The sequence below is a fragment of the Pelophylax lessonae genome (assembly GCF_965119305.1).
Source record: "Pelophylax lessonae genome assembly, chromosome: 6".
Classification (NCBI taxonomy): domain Eukaryota; kingdom Metazoa; phylum Chordata; class Amphibia; order Anura; family Ranidae; genus Pelophylax; species Pelophylax lessonae.
In genome coordinates, this window is record NC_138773.1 from 225413134 (window position 1) to 225432268 (window position 19135).

Consider the following 19135-nt stretch of genomic DNA (forward strand, 5'->3'; position numbering starts at 1 on the left):
CTAGGCACCCGTTTCTGCCATCCTCTGTAGACATCTGTATCCTCCGTGTACCATGGGTATCCTTTGTTTAACCTTTATCTCAGCCTCTTAGGCTACCAGTACACAGCATTGTGTAATAAGTCATGGGGGTAACCAAGTATCTGTAGCCTTGCTTGCCTTAGGGGACAGTGGTTGCTATAAGCAAAGCTACACCAGCCAAGCTATGTATACCTAGACCCCTTGGACAAGAGCAAGCATTACACTAACCCAAAGAAAAGAAAATTTTATAGAGAGGAAGATTCAGCTAGGAGAGCAGACAGTAAAATTGTGATAAGCCATGAGTCTTCAAAAGGTCTTTATACCAAGTACAAACTCAACACGGTCTGTTAAGGAATTCTACTATTTTGTATACAGAAGAAACCACTAATCTTTTCATGCATCTTTGTCATGTCTTCTGCTTTGTCTTGTTTTATTCGTTCGTTTATTTATTTTTTTCAAACATGACAGTCAGGATAGGGGGAAGCTAACTCGCATCAGAGCCATCTGTTACATCAACCCTTATTTCGCCTTAGATAAAGGTCTAATATGCATGTAATGATACATCTGGTCAATATAATGATGGTTTGGATGAAAGTATTGTATCTTTTTTTTTTTAGCTGTAGTAAAGATATTTTAGAACGAAAGATCATTGACACAATCAGATATAGGACTGATTGCTTATCATTTCATGCCAGCAGGATGGTAAATAAACCTTTAAACTCCACTTACCTTGTTAGTCTATTACTGCAGCATAATTATTAGAAAAACACTTGGACAAGTACCAATTACAATTTTCTTAAAGAAGAATGGATGCATATCAAAATTTGGAGTTATCTCTTTATTATTCAGTGAAGCATTTATCTTTTATTAATCCTGAAAGAGAAAACTCCAGTGACTGAAGAAGTGATAGAGCTGTAGCTTCATGCTTGTTCATCAAGAGTCCAGCACAAGTCAAATAAGGCCACTTTCCCCCAAAAAAGAATGACAATGGGAACGCACACACATTCTGTGACTTAAGTCTGTGTTCCATGGCTTGTGTCTCCAAAAAGTATTCACACACATGCGCGCGCACACACACATTCATTAATCTTTGGGTGATTTTTGCATCTGCAAATTTCCTCCAGTGAACAGCATTGCTCCCCCCCTCCCCCCAATAATAAATAGGAACATTCCAAGTGTCTGAAAAAAAAAAGTCCAAGAGCAACAAGGACTTTCGTAAATCACATACAGCATTTGTTTTTTGTCAGTTGCACACTCCACAATGGAAAACCAGCACTGTGTCCCTAGGCTCACCACTGTCCTCATAATGGCCTGCTTATAGTGAGGCACATTTGTTGCTCCTGTACAGCAGAGAACTTCTGTAGCTGAACTCTTTAGAATGATAACGAATTGTAGCAGCAGGTAGCCATGCAGGATGACACAGCCAATATGCCAATAGGTAGAATAACGCTGCTGTATATTTGTTTCCCAATACCTTTCCATATTGTGCTTCTGTTCACAGCAACGGTACAAAAATGTAGTATATTGTTCAAATTTACAGTGCCTCAAATATTGCCTCTCTGCTGCAGTAATGTGTTTTTAACCTGTAAGGTTATGATGATTTGGCAATGGATTTATTTGTGACTGTCAAATTCTGGGTGTTGGAGAATAAAGGAGATTGCATGTTTAAGCTTTTAAAAACTTGGAAAAATCAGTTTTTTAATCCCAATTCCATCATAATTATTTACCAGGACTGTCCTTGTTCCGAGTTAATGGCAAGGCTCTGCTTCTTCTGCCTTATTCAAGTTAAGCCACACTGTGATGCTGGATTCCCCTGCTTCGGCATACTTGTGAGTCCCCTGACATTTGGTGCCACAGGGGAAACATTGTCAAGAATGGATGTTGCATTGCTATTGCCACAGGCAGTGAGTGGATTTAATAAATAATTTATTGGCAATAGATCCCTCTGTTCTGTCTCGTGGCTCCATCCTACTGGTGGTTTTCATTATTTTGACAGAAGCAGAAGCCTGTGAAAATTGCACTTCAAGTGCTCTTTATCTATATTCACATGTTCCAACCACCGCAAAAGTCACTGCTGGGACAAGATGGCGCTTCGGTTGGCTTTCATCTTCTCCAACCTCTTTACCAAATGGCTATTGCCTACTTCAAGCTCTTCAATCTTATCTAAGGCTGTACGGAGCTGTGTACAAGAAAAAAAGATAGCGAAACAATAATCCATTAAAGAAATCATATATACTGTACGTTTAATCATAAAATCTCCTCTACAACAGCTGAGAAAAAAAAATGGATTTTTGTCTTACCGCAAAATCTTTTTCTCTGAGGTTCATTGACAGACACAGCTCAAGATCGTCTTGACCCTTGGGTTTATGCTGCCCCCTACAGGAGTAGGACACTAGGCAGAAAAAAATTTGACTACGCCTATGGGGCAGTCCCAGGGGGTATGCTCCCACTTCCTACTACAAGTCTTCAGTTTTGTAACAAGCAGTGTCAGAAAAACATAAAACTCAAGTCAATAGAGGGGCGGGTACTGTGTCCGTCAATGAACATCAGAGAAAAGGATTCTATGGTAAGAAAATAAATCCAGTTTTCTCTTTCGTTCATAGACAGAGACAGCTCCAGATCTTCTTGATCCTTGGGACGTCCCAAAGCAGTGTCAACATGAGGGGTGGGAAGAACACAGCAAGAAATCACACTACCCAAAGGCTAAACATAGCCAACCAGGTGAAACAGGAGCTCAACCAGGAACAACTGGACCTTATCTAACAAAAAAACAAATATACCCTCAAAGAGGCCTAATCCTCTCCAACAGCGGCCTGCAAAACCTTGCGGCCAAAAGAAGCATCCGCAGATGCCTAAACATCCACCTTGCAAACCTGCACAACCGATGCCCGATGACGAAAGGCACAAGAGGCACCAAGCGTCCTTGTAGAATGCGCCTTAACGGGGAGGATCCTGACCCTTAATGGAATAGGCCTGCACCACCGTTTGCTTACGGGGTCCATCCATTAGGACAAATAGAGAATCCGATTTTTGGAACGACTCAGTCGCCGCCAGGTACATCCTGATTGCCCTAGCCACATCCAAAGAATGTAAGGCAATCTCTTTAGGATTCTTAGGCTTAGGACACAAGGAAGGCAACACAATGTCTACATTTAAATGAAAACCAGAGACGACTTTAGGAAGGATCAACTGGCAGGGACGACGAAGCACCACTTTGTCTCTGTGAACCACCAGATAGGGTGAACGACAAGACAACGCAGCCAACTCTGACACCCTGCGCACAGAAGTAATAGCTACCAAGAAGGCTACCTTCTGTGACAGAGTAAGCAGAGAAACCTCACAAATATTTTCAAAAGGCCATATCTGAAGAACTGACCACACCAAATTGAGGTCTCAGAAAGATAATGGAGACCTCACCGGGGGAGCCAGGTGGCAGACCCCCTGAACAAAAGGTGTGAACCAAGGAATTTATGGTCAAGGGGCGCTATAAGAAAATTGCCAGGGCCAAAATCTGGCCTTTGATGGTACCCAGGGTCAAACGCTGATCTACACCTCTTTGGAGAAACTCCTAAACACGAGACACCGAAAAGGAATGGAGGAGACCCCCCCCCCCCCCGAGACTCACACCAAGCAATGTACACCCTCCAGACTCTATTATAAATCTTCCCAGAAGTAGATTTTTTAGCTTTTAACAGCGTAGGAATCACTGAGTCAGATACCCCTCTATCCTTCAGCACCTGGCTGTCAACAGCCAAGCCATTAAAGCCAGCGACTGTAAAGTAAGATGGAAGATCAGTCCTTGGGCTAACAGATCTTCTCTGAGAGGGAGTCTCCAAGGGACATTGGCGAGCAGCCGTACTAGGTCTGCATACAAGCACCTGCGAGGCCAGTCCGGAGCCACTAGGATGACCGAAATCCTTTCTGCCTCGATTCTTTGCAGAAGTCTTGGCAGAAGAGTTATCGGGGGAAATGCGTACATCAGCCAATACTGACCCCAAGGAGTCACCAGAGCGTCTGTGGCGTCGGCCAGACAATCCCGAAACCTTGCTATGAACTTCTGCACCTTCCTGTTGAGATGAGAGGCCAACAAGTCCACATTGGGAGTCCCCCACCAGAGACATAGTCGATAAAACACCTACTAGTGGAAAGACCATTCTCCCTGGTCCAACATCTGCCGACTGAGGTAGTTCGCCTGTAAATGTTCTACCCCTAGAATATGCACAGCATAGATGGCTGGAATGAACCGTTCTGCTCACCTTAGAATGCCTACTTCCCGGGCCACTAGGACACTTTTGGTGCCCCCTTGATGAGTGACATATGCCACGGCCGTGGCATTGTCCAATTGAATGCTTACCGGCGCCCCTGCAGACAAACCATCCATTGGGTCAGGCAAAGCCTGATCGCCTGAATTTCAAGGACATTGATCGGCAGGCTGGACTCATTCAGAGTCCAAACCCCCTGAGAAAAATCCCTGCCCAAGACCCCTCCCCACCCAGATAGGCTGGCCTCCGTGGTGACCACCGTCCAGTAGAGGGGAGAAAGGATTTTCCCTGTCGAAGCGTCGGGGAGCGGAGCCACCAGATCAGGGATCCCCTCGTACCCCGGTTCAACAGAATCAGATTGTCTAGAGACTGGGGGTTCTTGTTCCATTTGGCAAGAATCTCCTTTTTCAGAGATCTGGTATGGAACTGAGCAAACCGAACCGCTTCGAAGGTGGAGACCATCAAGCCCAGCACTTGTATACAAGTTCTGACAAATGACCGCCGGCTGGATAACAGAAGCCGTAACGCATCCTGCAACTTCTGGAGTTTCAACTCCACAAAAAACACCCAGGCTGAGGCCGAGTCAGGGGTTAGGCCCAGAACAGATTTTTTGAAATTCAGTTTCCATCCAAACTCTTGCACAGTTCGCACCAAAATGTCCAGACTGTCTTTTAAGGCATTCGGAGACTCTGCTCGCAGAAGGAGGTTGTCTAAGTACCCCAATCCCCTTCTGCCTCAGCAATGCTAACATCGGGGCCAAAACTTTTGTGAACAGCCGAGGAGCTGAAGCAAGACTAAAGGGTAAGGCCATGAATTGATAGTGCTCCTCGCCCATGGCAAAGCGAAGGGAACGTTGATGACATATTGGGATATATGAAGGTAAGCATCCTTGAAATCGATAGACTCCAGAAAATCCCAGTGATGAAGGTATATCACTACCATGCAAATGGACTCCATTTGAAATTTCTGAACCCGCACAAAGCAGTTCAAGGCCTTGAGGTCCAGAATTGGACGGACCATGCCTTCCTTCCTGGGAACAGTAAATAGGTTTGAATAAAACCCCTGAAAGCTTTCCGATCCTGGAACCGGTACAATGACCCCCTGTGAAAGTAGATCCTGTACCGCCCCAAGAAGATCTCGTAGCAATCTGGGGCTAAACGAAGGTTGGAAGGGAAGAACCTTGCCAGAGGCAAGGACCGGAACTCTACCCATTTGTCTTGAGTCAAGGAGGTTCATGGATCCGGAAAAAAGCGAAGACGTCCCCCCCACCCCAGATACGGGTGAGGGCACCACTTCAGGCAGAAAAGAGGGCTTTTCTGCGGTCCCGAAGGAACCCGCTCTCGACTTACCAGGCCAGGGCCACTTTCTTGGAAGCCTGGTGCGCAGACCAGTATTTCAGCCATATCATACGGAAAAGAGTCACCACTGTCACGGACACCCTACAGGCTAAGGGCCACATCCAGAGAGGCATCACAGAGGAGACTGTCCTCCTTCCAAATCCTGGCGCAGGAGCCTAGCCCATTCTGATAAGGTCTGGGAAACCAAGGTTATGGCAAAAAACAGCTTATGGCAAAAAAACAACGGCCATGGTAAAAAAGATATCAGACCAAAGATTCAGCTCTCTTGTCAAAAGGGTCCTTAGAGGATGGATGGAAAGTCCTCCACCTGGAGAAGGGTGGCTTTATTCACCCTGGAAACTTGCTAGTCCACCACAGATGGTACTGTCAGTTTCTTTAACAGGGACTCTTCAAAAGGATAACTTCTAGCGAAGCGCTTAGGGCCCCCGACAGTGCGTTTGGGGGAACCCCACTGACTCGCGACAATGTTTTTGAAATAGGCGGGAAAGGGAAACACCTTTGCCGATTTGGAGGCTCTGTGGGTACCAAATTGTACCTGTGCAGCCAACGCAGCAGTAGCTGCATCCTCCAATTTCAAAGTTTCCTGCACTGATACAATCAGGGCATCCACTAGCGCTTTTTCATGCATGGCTGTAGTGGAAGAGGAACCATCCTCACTATCAGAGTCCTCAGGGTGCGTGGACGCAGACCCAGTAGGGTGACTCACGTCCACGACGGCCAAATCAACCTCAGAATCTGAGGAGACAGAGGATGCAAGTGAAGGTGGAGGATGCTTTTTGCTCAATCCAATTTTGGACACCAGTGATTGCAGGACCGCCGTCATAGCAGACAAGGCAGACTGGGACCCTGCAGCCTCTGAGAGGGGGTCAGGTGGTGACACGCACTCCAGGGACTCCATGGTTAACCTGGGGACTGCCAGCAAGAAGTGTAAAAACTGCAGGTAAAGGTTCCCCCCCACCGCTGCACCAGCGGCACCACAAGTCCCAGCGCGCCAAATACCGCAATAGCAAAAAGAGGGAGCCAATTAGCACCCACAGGGACTCACCACCCCCTCCTCAGATGCAGAGCCAGACAGCCAGGCTGCACACGGTGCGGTGATCAAAGAGAAAGAGGAAGTTCAATAACTGCCACTAGAGGCCCACCGCTGATTCACCGCTCCAAAGGCTACACAAACATGGCTGCCGATTATAAATGCAGTCAACGCGGCAAAATGACAGCTACACGCCACTCCCGGGACCCCCAGGTATACTTGGACAGTGATAGGGGGACCCCGCTAGGGACCCCCACCAGAACCATCCCCCCTCAACAACTGCGTTTTGCACTGCCGGCTCCCACCCCAGCACCCACTCGACATCCCCAAACAGAAAAACAGGCACAGCCGCCCGGGGAAGGGGGGGTTGGGCTAGGCATGGGTGAATGCGAGGTGGTCCGCAGAGGGACCCTGATAGTGAGGGGGAGAGACATGATGGAAGGAAGGGCACTCAGGGGTCCAACCAACCCAGGGAGGGGCCTACGTCTATCCTGAAAAAAACACCAGAAGGGAGGGGGGGGGGGATCACCTTGGTACCTGGCGGGCACTTCTCCAGACAGACCATCGCACTATCTTGGAATGGGCGTGCTGCGGGCCAGAGGCACGCTGCGACTCAGGTCATGACCAGGGCCGTGACCAGGGCTATGCGTCCTCGCGAGGCATTTAACTCACCGGCCTGGGGCTATGTTGTGGCCAACATAGCGCGGAGCTAAGGTCAGGTCGAGCTTGCTGGCCAGACTGGGATGACCATAAGGATCTAGGATATCCAGTCCATGGCCCAGTCCGGCAGTTGATTGTAGTTCTCACAGGAACAGAATTGATTGTAGTAATATAAAAATAGAAAGATATGATTTGAAGCATAGAAAGAGACATGCCTCCATTCCTAATTCTACATACGATAACATTGCAATGGTTATGGGACTTTAAATGAGGCAGGTCACTTAATAAAGTAGAAATGTATTAAAAATAGTAATAGTAATGCATTCCATGATTTACATAAGTATATTCAATCAATCTCCAAATATAATACAGACATATGTTAAAAAAAAGAGCGGACATAGGGAAAATGTCATATAGTAATAAACCTAATTCATATTATAAATGATGTTAAGACCTATAAAGGTACATGATTGACCTATGATGTGGCAAATAAAATATATTGCCATCTCTGGGACTTTGGGATTTTTGGATTCAAAATGCATGGAGTCCCAGGGATGCCAAGATATTTTATTTGGCACATTTGGTCAATCATGTACCTTTATATGTCTTAACAACATTATAATATGAATTTGGTTTATTACTATATGACATTTTCCCTATGTCAGCTCTTTTAGTATATGTCTGTTATTAGATTTGAAAATTGATTGAATATACTTATTTAAATCATGGAATGTGTTCCTATTACTACTTTTAATAAAATTGTACTTTATTAAGTGACCTTCCTCATTTAAAGTACCATAACCATTGCAATGTGTTTAATTGATTGTAGTTCTCACAGGAACAGAAAAATTCAGTTTAAAAAAAGGAAAAAATCCCAGCAAGAAACTAGGTCCTTACTCTTGACTAGGCAGACTGGCGGTCAGCTGATTCCTCGGCTCTCTTCTCTGCCCGGCTGACTGATCCAGTGGGCGGGCCCAAGCACTGCAGCTGTCAGCCGGGGAGGAGGGGAAGAGAGGCGAGAGAGAGCCAAGCAATCACGTGATTGCTGGGAGCCGCTGTGATATAGGCACAGATCGCATACTTTCTCTATAAGACAGGCACAGGAGCACTTAGTGTAATACAGAGGGGATTAGAATATTTTATGATAAATATGAGAGCAGCAGGAGTGGAGGGGTGGGCGCTGACACAGCAGAAAGGCAGGGAGGGGAGGGGGAAGAAGGACACAGGAGACAAAGAGCAGGGCTGTGGATGATGGAGGCACGTACACTGACCATGGTGTCAGGGCTCGACAGCCATGATATACCGCGATCAGTGTACAGAGGGGAGGGTAGAAACTGGCAGGATCAGCCAGGTTTTTAGATGTTACAGGGGGCCAAATGACAGCACAAGCACTGTGCTATATACCATGCTTTAAGGAAACAGAATCTGTTTTTTTTTTTTGGTAACAAACGCTTTAAAAACATCAATATTCACCTCCCTCTGTAATCTTCGTTTTTCAGCTTTTAATTCATCTTCTGTTTTTTCAGCATTTTCTGCAGAAGTTTTGAATCGGGACAACTGACTCTCTAGCCGAATAATCTGACAAATAGATTGGTAGAAGCTTAGATACCTGGCATTACCTGACCCCCGATTCATAAACGAGAGCATTTTAAAAGTAACAAAATGAACTCCATAAATACAAAAGGTAAACAAGAGAGCACAGATACCTTGTACTGTTCAGAACTTGTTAAGGTTAATGCACACGGGGCGTAGAGAAAACGAGCTGCAAAGCCACTACCAACACTAGGAAAATGTGGCTGTCAAAATGCACTTTTAGTACTTTTTTGCATTGGCAATATTATTCCCTTAGCCACGTTAGCTTTTAGCAGCGTTTCTCTGCCTCTATTCAAAATCAATGGTTCTTTATGAGAGCTGTCTTCACTGATCCGACTTTCAGCCCATTGATTTGAATGGAAGTCGCATCCAAGTTGGATCATCATGATCCGACTTGTGCTATGAGGATCTTGAAGATAATGTAGAAAAACTAATGTACCGTATATAAAGGATTTATAAGGGTGCCTACATCCCTGGTAACAAAAGTAAAAAAGAAGAAACCCTCTCAATGGGATTTAAGGGACAAAACCAATAGAAATATAAGTGATAACATTTTGTATTAATTGATTGTCTCCAAATGAAAACCAATATAGAAAGAGTAAAACATATACAAAAAAAAAAATGCAGTCCTATTACAAACACATTGTATGCAAAAACCACATATTTCGGTCACTTAGTAGATCTGAAATGACAGAGGAAACACCCAACGCGTTTCAAAATAGTTTGTTCTGCAATCTTCTTCAGGGGTACATATGCGATTAGTAAAGTATATATTTAGAGAGCACTGTAATTGTTGCCAGCCAATAAATGTCCACCAACGTGAGGGGAAAAGCGACATTTAGACGTCCACTCCTAAACCACTGAGGGCACTGGGGGGGACAAGCTTCACTGACATTCTCATTTGAAAGTGCATATCAGCACAAACAGTTCCCTCGGGAACTCATTGAATATACAAATTCCAAATGAAACAGGGAAAAGAGGATCCATTGCATTGAAGTGGAAATATCAAATATCTTTCTTCTCACATGCTCCCGGTGGTGAATGGCTTGGATAGCAGCAACCAAGTGAGAATCTTAAAGGGGAACGCCAAGAATTAAAAAAAAAACAAAAAACACACGTGGGCCCATCTCCCCCCCCCCCCCCCCCTTCGGCCTGGTATAGATTTTTAAAGGGGGAAGCCCCATGCCAAAAAAAAAAAAAATCATACCAGACCCTTACCAAAGCATGCAGCCCGGCAGGTTAGGAAATGAGGCTGGGCGAGCGCCCCCCCCTTCTAGGATTAGTTAAGACAGCGCTCATAAGGAACCATTGATTTTGACATGATAAAAAAAAAAAAACACTTGACGTGGCTTAACTTAAGGTTTACACATGATTACGAGCAGTTACAAGCATTTTGTGTTTGAATGTGATTTATTGGCTTTCAAAAAAAAAAAAAAAAACGTCAGTAAACTCAACTGGCTCTAAACTACTATAAACGACAGTGTACATGTACACATAAGATTACATTGAGGAGAGTTCAAGGGCTGCTCAAAAAAATGCCCAACTGCTCCTAAACATGAGTTTAGCAGCTGCAGTTTACATGTGGCCTTACAGTCTTCTAGGAATACAATCTATCATGGTCCCTGTTCATGTACAATAGTCTATTATAGGCACAGGATTCAAGGGAGATTTTTTTTTTTTTTTTTTTTTTTTTTTTTATATATAAGAGTAGGTTGCAAGAGAATGCAATCTAAGTGCAATATTCTCTTAAGTGTTCATAAGTACTGTAAGATTTTTTTTTTTTCTTAACAGCATATTCAAGACGTTTTGGAGTCATAAGAAAGCTTTTTCTGCCAGAACATGCCAAGATATTACATGTATACTATAGAGAGTTCAAAAACTGAATCTATCTGAATGTTTTTTTTTAAATACCCTGAATGTTAATATTAAATAAAATTAAAAAACTTACATTCTGTTCTAAGGCAGTTATTTCTTGTGTGGATTTGGTGAGTTTAAATTTGAGGTCACTAATTTGTCGGTTGGCATCTCCTGAAAAGTAAGAAATAAAAATATCAAAAACAATAGCAAGTTCAGGTCATGACATCATACAGAAAATCTTTAGAATGAAGAAAGGAACACTCAGGGCCCAACAACTTAACTAAGATAATATATTGTACAAACTAATACACTGTCAATATAGGTTGAAATGACCTAGCCAGCATTTTAGAATGATTTGTGACCTTTAGCATACAGAGTGGTGTTTGACGAAAGCAAAAAGGGCGTTTTTCAACAAGAGACACATTTTTATATATAGGCAGGCTTAAGGCTCGTACACACTTGACGAAAATCGGACGAAATATCCTCCGATTTTTCTCGCTCATGCTCAGCGGTCATAACCGCTTTTAGTTGACAGTGCATAATGTTCACGAAATTTCTCGTCCGATTTTTTTTTTTTTTTTTTTGGGACATTTGTTCCTAGACTTTTGGGTCGTCTGCAACTTCAGATCAATTTTGGTATTTTTCCCTCCGTTTTTTTTTGTTGAAAATGTCGGCATCGGCTGCTGAAAGTTGTGTACACAGTCACTAGCCGACAATCGTACGATTTTACCTCGGATGGGAATTTTCGGCAGATTTCTACTAGTGTGTACCCCACTTTAATATTAATTCATCAGTAAGTGCCAGACCTTCTACAGCATGTTTTAGGATTCTTTTAAAATTGAACTTTACAAAGTTCTCAGATTCTCTTAACTAAGCAGGGAGAAATGTTCTTAAAAGTGACAAGTCAGCAATAAAAACCTGACAGAAGTGCAAATCTTTCCCCAATAAAACCTCCCAAAAAAGGAACCCTTGTCTGAAGTTCTTTATGCTGACACACTGGGTCAAGCATGCCACTTGAGCCAATGCAACTATATTAAAGCGCTTACAGTTTTTTTTTTTTCCAACACTATTTAGAACACGGTGCCTCGTTCTGGAGACCCAACATAAAATTGACAGTAAAATCTATTTCCTGCAATAGAGTACAAGACTGCCTTTTTAAAATAATTATGAATGTTATATGTAGCTGCCTTACGGTGACTGCACATAAGCAAAAAAGGAGGGAAAGAGGGTCTGCAGGGGATTTACCCTAAATAACCCCTTCCACTCCCAGCTAGCTTCATTTTTCTAGCAAGCATTAGAGAGATCATAAGAACAGAGGGGAGGGTCCCGTGTCCTATTCTGTACTCCAGGAAAAAAGATTTACTGGCCAAGTCAAAAAATAGGAATTTTGATTTACCTGTAAATTCCTTATTTTGGAGTATAGTACAGGACTGGTATTCATAAACCATAGGTTATTTGCTGCTAACCTCAAGCAGAACTCTACCCATAACAACTTGGTAAAAAATAATGTTCTTTAACAAGGAACATACATTCCTCATAATTATGCTACCAAAATTGGTGTGTGCTGTAAATTGCCTCCAGCATTGCTCCCGTTTCTTATTGCTGGAGGCTGCCATTTTGCTGAAGCCTAGAGCCCATGAACAGCAATAAATCATAAAGTAGAACTTAACCTATCAATTTAATGGTTTCAAAAAAGATCTAAATTCCTGGAATGCGGTCACATTTTCTTGCATCCTCAATCAAACCGTCAAACCATCAAATGGTTGGTAATCACGTGTGCAGCACAATAGCAGTAGCAGATCAAACAGAAGCAGCTTCCTCGGTTGTAAAGGATAGGAGGGTTTAATTCTGCTTTAAGGCTGTCAACAGATCGGCCTCTACAAGATCAGCAGTGCCTAAAGATTGAGAACTAAGCACCTATGTAGGGCAGGGTGAGACCGTGTATTACTGGATTTTAAACAGTATAGGCACTTATTTTTTTAATTTTTACATAGCTATATCTGCAAAAGTGGCCAGCCTGAAGTGATTTAGCTGAACTTAAATTTTCTGACTAAAGTTACACTTTCTGGTGGACACTGGCAAAAATGTGTGCTAGAGGCATTCCTTAAGTGCGCACATATAGGCTTGTGTGTTTTTTTTTATCAAGTAATAAGAAGTGATGAAGGCACAGGGGGAGGGACCTGTGTCCTCTATTGTACTCCAAGATGAGAAATTTACAGGCAAGTCAAAATTCCAGTTATCCTAAATTGAACAATACAGGACACAGGACTGGTATTAAAAGACCATGGGAAATACCCATGTTATAAAACGGTGGGGTGAGTATAGCAACCTGAACCTTCAAGCAGTCAAATAGCCCTGGAGACACCAACAGCCCTGGTGCAAATGGCAAAGGGAGGAACCTTTTCCTTAAGCACGTAGGACATGGAAAGGAGTTGTCCCATCCACTTGCCAATGGTGGAGCAGGAAGCAGGATGCGCTCTACGAGGAGCTCCAGGTGAAACAAAAATGGACTCCATCTTGCAAAAAATGGCCATGACTGCCACTAGACTGACAGCCCTAACCACATCAAAACAATTTCTTGTATTGGGGCAAGACAGAGGGGAGGAAGGACAATATCCTCATTGAGGTGGAAGTAAGAGACCACCTTAGGGAAGAAGAAAGATTTTGGTCTCAAAACCACTGTGTTTGATTTGCTAAAACTGGAGCACTCAGAATCTGTTGCAGCTGTGCATGGTAGTCAGTCTCTAACTTCAGCTTTTTCAATTAAGCTTTGGCAATAAAACCTGGAAGCAGATTGGTTTCTATGCAGAATTACACCAGATGTTGCACTCTCCAATCAAAAATTAGTAAATAACTCCCAGTGTGTTCTCGTGCAAAATAAGAAAAGGCTCTTTACAAAGCAGAGCTGCTAATTTCAAAACAGACGTTGTGGTAACCAACAAGGCAACCTTAAAAGATGCTTTCTTCCAATCGAATGTCTCTGATTGGTTTAAGGGGGGGTTCTTTGAGGAGCAGAGAGCAGCAGGCTGAGATCCCAAAGTGACACAGGAGGTCGAAATGAGGGAATTATATGAGTAACTCCCTGGCAGAAAGCAGGGAAGGAGTTAACCTAGGGGTGATCAAAGGGTTAAATGTGAGCCTAGGACAGTGTTTTCTAACCGTGGGAAGAGGGATTTGTGAAATGATCCTAGAGACCTGTGATCCTATATAGAAGGATCACAGGCGATCTGATCAATTCAGAGAGAACAATAGTCAGCTGTGTGTACAACAGCTGGGAGCGATCACGAGTGCCTGGCGGCATTCGCGGCCACCGATCCCGTAGACCAGCATCCCCGCTGCCTAGTGGGGGCGGGAGCATGCCGCTCGGCCCCAAGCGCCACTCCCATGAACCGAAGTACGCATACATCAATTTGTGCAGCCGAGCCAGCCTGTCGTAGTATATACACGGCGGGCAGTCGGAAAGTGGTTAAAGAACACAGAAGTCCAGAGATATTCAACAAAAATAGTGCAAGATCTGAGAGAAAAAAAAATGTCAGGAGAAACTGCAGTTTCAGTTTAGGTTGCTAGAATTGATGTCTGGAGCACAAACAAATAAATGCGGTATATAAAAATAAAGTAGAAGGATGTGTTCCAGTTGTTGGATTTAGCAGCCTAGGCTTCTAAAACAGGTGTCTGGAGCAGATTCTTTTGCAGGTTTATTAATGGGCATCTTTTGGGATCACTCTGCACTTTACAAATCTAGCATCTGTGAGGAAGCGTTGAGGAAGAGGGGCCATTTGAGCTGCTGAAATGTCCTTTAACCGCTTGCCGACCGCCGCATGACTATTTACTGCGGCGGTCAGCCCCTCACAGGCATAGCGACGTAGTGCTACGTCGCTAGCCTGTGAGGGTCTAGGGAGCGAGCGCGCGCCCCCGGAGGCGCTCCCGCGCGGTCACGGACCCCCCCCCCCCTCCCCGCGCGTGTGACCGCCAGACCCGATGTCCGCCGGTCAATCGGCAATCGTCGTTGCAGAGGGAGAAAGGCAGGCGGCTGATGTAAACAAGCCGCCTGTCATTCTCCCCTGTGTAGGAATAGTGATTATACGGTTCTACTATGTAGGACCTTTGATCACTGTTCCTACACCTCAAGCCACAGCCAATCCCAGTTAGAATCACGCCCCTAGGGACACACATAACCCCTCCCTCTCAAAAAAAGTTAACCCCTTCACTGCCAGTGTAATTTTACAGTAACAGTGCATATGTATAGCACTGATTATTGTAGAAATGTCACTGGTAACCCCAAAAGTGTCAAAAATGTCAGTCAAGGGTCCGATCTGTCCCCCACAATGTCGCAGTACCGCAAAAAAAAAATTGCAGATCGCCGCCATTACGCGTTTAAAAAATAACAACAAAAATGACAAAAATCTTTCCCTTTGTTAGTAAACGCGATAACTTTTGCGCAAACCAAACAAAATACGCTTTTTGCGATTTTTTTTTACCAAACATATGTAGCATAAAACAAATTGGCCGAAAATGTTAAAAAATTTAGATTTTTACTTTTTTTTTAAAAATGTGAAAAATAGTTATTTTTGCAAAATTGATGCTCTTTTTTTGTTTATAGCGCATGATCAAAAAAAAATCGCACAGGTGATCAAATACCACCAAAAGAAAGTTCTGTTTGTGGGAAAAAAAGGACGTCAAATTAGTTTAGGTACAGCATCGCACGACCGCACAATTGTCCGTTAAAGTCACGCAGTGCCGAATCGCAAAAAAAACCCTGGTCGGAATGGGGGTAAAATCTTCCGGGGCTTAAGTGGTTAATTAACAAATGTACCTTCCACTATATTTCAACTTCTGGACTTAACTAAAGGTGTCTGGAGATTTCTTCACCATACACCAATTTACACAAAATAATCCCTATCCTACAGCCATCACTGTAGATAGCTGCCTAGAATGAAAATGTACATTTCAGTCTTTAGACCTAGGCTCTAGCTTTTGCTAGAGGAGTTGTTGGTAGGGTAACACCAATACCGTTTTTTATAGGCAAATATGAGTACCGATATTCGTGCTCCAGTACTCACCCGATACCGAGTACGGATACCTTTGCAGTACGATTTGAGCCCATACAAAATGAATGGGCTCAAATCACACTGCAAAGAATCACATGAAATTTGACTAGGAAAGTGATGCAATTCCTGTCCAAATGAAATGCAGTTTCCAGCACCACTCCTGTTTGAACCCAGGCTGAAGTCACTATGATAAGCCTGGGTTCACAAAGGAACGGTGGGGAATACCGCATGCAAGTCAGACAGGAATCGCACTACATTCCTGTTCAAATTACATGCGATTCTTTGCAGTGCAATTCATTTTGTATGGGCTCAAATCACACCGCAAAGGTATCTGTTTCAGGTATGTGAGCATTGACACAAGCATTCGTGCAAATGCTTAGTATCTGTACCGATACCAGTATCAGTACAACCCTAGTTGTTGGAAACAGCAGTTCAGTGCCCCACAACTCCTCCTACTTGTGTATTTAAAACTAACAGATGTTTTATGCCTTTCCTGTTCTTTTTTTTTTTTTTTTTTCCAGTTTTAGACAGAAGATTGATTGGAGCTGTACTTTAATGTTCATAACTTGCTTGCAGTTCGCTAGCTTGCATCTTGAAAGATTGTCACTGTTACCCAAGAGAGCTGAAAAAGATGCATTGATTCAAATATTTAGGGAGTTATTAGCATGTTACTTAGCTCATGTTTAGAAAAGGAGCTACAGCCATGGCCAAAAGTTTTGAGAATGACACAAATATTAAATTTTCACAAAGTATGCTGTTATTTGCATATATGCCAGAATGTTATGAAGAGTGATAAACTTGCAAAGTTCCCTCTTTGCCATGAAAATGAACTTAATCACATGAAAAACATTTCCACTGCATTTGTGAGTGGGGCTTCAGGGTGCACAAGAAAGTCCAGCAAGCGAAAGGACTGTCTCCTACAGTGGATTCAGCTGAAGGAACGGGGCACCACCAGTGCAGAGCTTGCCTAGAAATGGCAACAGGCAGCTGTGAGAAGACTTTTGGAGGAATGGCCTGGTGTCAAGAAGGGCAGAAAAGAAGCCACTTCTCTCCAGGAAAAACATCAGGGACACAGTGATATTCTGTAAAAGGTACAGGGATTGGACTGAGGACTGGAGTAAAGTAAACAGTCTCCATTCTATATCTTCAACATGCCATTCAATATGTGGAGCACATGGGCCAGTACTCTTATGAAGGCAGTTTGTCTATTCGGTAAGACATGTGCTAGGTAATGTTCTGTTTATAAGAGGCTGCCATCCTTTGTAGTATGAGATTCTTTGTGTACGTGCAATAATCATGAAAAAAGCAACCTCGCATTAGCAACCTTGCATCATATTAGTGCATATATATATATATATAATATAGTATAGTATAATATAGGTAATGTGTATGGATACATTAAATGTTTGGAGCAGGACTGCATAATATAGAGGAACCTTGACATACTCTTGTAGCTTCCACATGTATTTGCAAATGTATGCTACAAAGATCTGCATTTACATATAGCACATGTGGCTTAGACCTTAGGGCAACTGCAAACAGACTATTTTGCTATAACTATATGGTTATATTGTAAAATGTGCCTAAATGTAGTCAAAATGTGGGCCATAAAAAGCAAACACCAAGAAGCAACACTTTAATGGCTTCAGAATATTACATTACAGGTGGGTATAACTCGCTCACTTTGCACATCAGTGCCATTCTCCATATCGTCCCCATCTGGGTTTTCAGGACTTCTGTTTCTGGAGTTTCTCTCTTCTAGTTGGCTTTTCAGTCTTTTAATCTGGGTAAAAGAATTTTAAAATGTCGGCATTGAGCTCTGCATTTACTATAATAAAGTCAAAAGGAACATACCACAGTATCTAAACATCAGACCGAAGACCTATGTTGCATTTAAGGCTATTTACTTCCTTCAAATATTTGCAAATGGTGAGTAATAGTTGATCAAATAATATTGATATTAGTGCATTTTAGCCTCACTGACGGATTTAACAATTTTTTTTATAAAGAATGCATATTGCTGAAATCTATAGGAAAATTACTTACAAAAGAAAACATACACGCCCCGGATATATTTGCCTATATTATCTACATATGATGGGAAACAAGTTGGTGGACCAATAATTACAGAGGTTCAGTGTACATAAAATATTACATACAATGTATAGTATAGATTTGTTCAGAATTTTACTTGTATGGTAACTTGAAACTTCATTTTGTTTTAAAGCACAGTCCAATCCACTTTTGGCTTTAAACTGATTCCGCAATCCATTTTAAAATGAAGGGCCCATTTGCAAAGATGCTTTGCAGTGTGTTGCACACGTTTTATAGCATTCAGCTAAATATTCTGTTCGTAAAACAAATTTTGGTAAATTGTTTTGTGAAATTCCAAAAAGATGGGATGCTGTGTAAAATGTTTAAACTGAGATAATGTACCATTTTAAGAAAAAAAAAAAAAAGTTACATTTTGAAATCGATTGCAGAAACACTTCTCAAAAGTGTTGGGATAGGACCATGTTTTCCACAGTGCAACATTCTCCTCATCTTAACAACACTGTCAATATCTGGGAACTACTGGAGTTTTGGGTTATGTGGTCTTATTCTTGCCTGATCTAGGACTGCTCAACAATCCTCGGTCGCCTTTGTCATATTTTTGTTTCAAGATGTGAAATTCCGGGCTGCAGGAAGGCCAGTTAAGCACCTAAACTCTTTTACTACGAGGCCATGTTGTTGTCATACATGCAGTTTAGCATTGCCCTGCTGAAATATACAAGGTCTTTCCTGAAAAAGATGTTGTCGGGATGAAAGCATATGCGAGCTGCAAGCTGTCTATTCCACATGCACTAATGCACCCCCATACCAATAGAGCGGCAGGCTTGTTAACTGAGTGCTGATAAACCGGAAGGTCCCACTCCTCTTTAGTCCAGAAAAGGCAGCACCCATGGTAGCCAAAAAGGAGTAACATTTTGATTTGTCTGACCACAAAACAGTTTTCCCACTTTGCAACAGACCATTTTAAATGAGGTTTGGCCCAGAGGATGGCGGCGTTTCTTGATCATGTTTAAGTAGGACTTCTTCTTTGTATGATAGAGCTTTACCTTGCTCACAGAAAGTGATTTTTAGAAATATTTCTGAGCCCATGCAGTGATGCCCATCACCTAATCATGCCCGTTTTTAATGCAGTACTGTTTGAGGACCTGAGGATCACAGGCATCTAATATTGCTTTCTGGCCTTGTCCCTTGCACACAGATTTCTCCAGTGTCTCGGAATCTTTTGAGGGTATTATGTATTGTCCCAACTTTTGAGAG

The 19135-nt window shown here is 42.9% G+C and overlaps 1 protein-coding gene across 2 annotated transcripts in view; it reads right to left on the bottom strand.

Annotated features, from left to right (window-relative positions):
• Positions 1–835: 835 nt before the first annotated feature.
• The window catches only part of LRRFIP1 (LRR binding FLII interacting protein 1), a 203215-nt gene continuing 184915 nt past the window's right edge, over positions 836–19135 (bottom strand). For both annotated transcript variants that reach the window (XM_082261022.1, XM_082261021.1), the window contains 4 exons: positions 17510–17609; positions 10870–10949; positions 8802–8906; positions 836–2197 (listed from right to left, as the gene is read on the bottom strand). In XM_082261022.1, coding sequence (XP_082117148.1) covers positions 2087–2197; positions 8802–8906; positions 10870–10949; positions 17510–17609 — 396 coding nt within the window. In that variant the 3' untranslated portion in view covers positions 836–2086. The remainder of the gene's footprint in view (positions 2198–8801; positions 8907–10869; positions 10950–17509; positions 17610–19135) is intronic.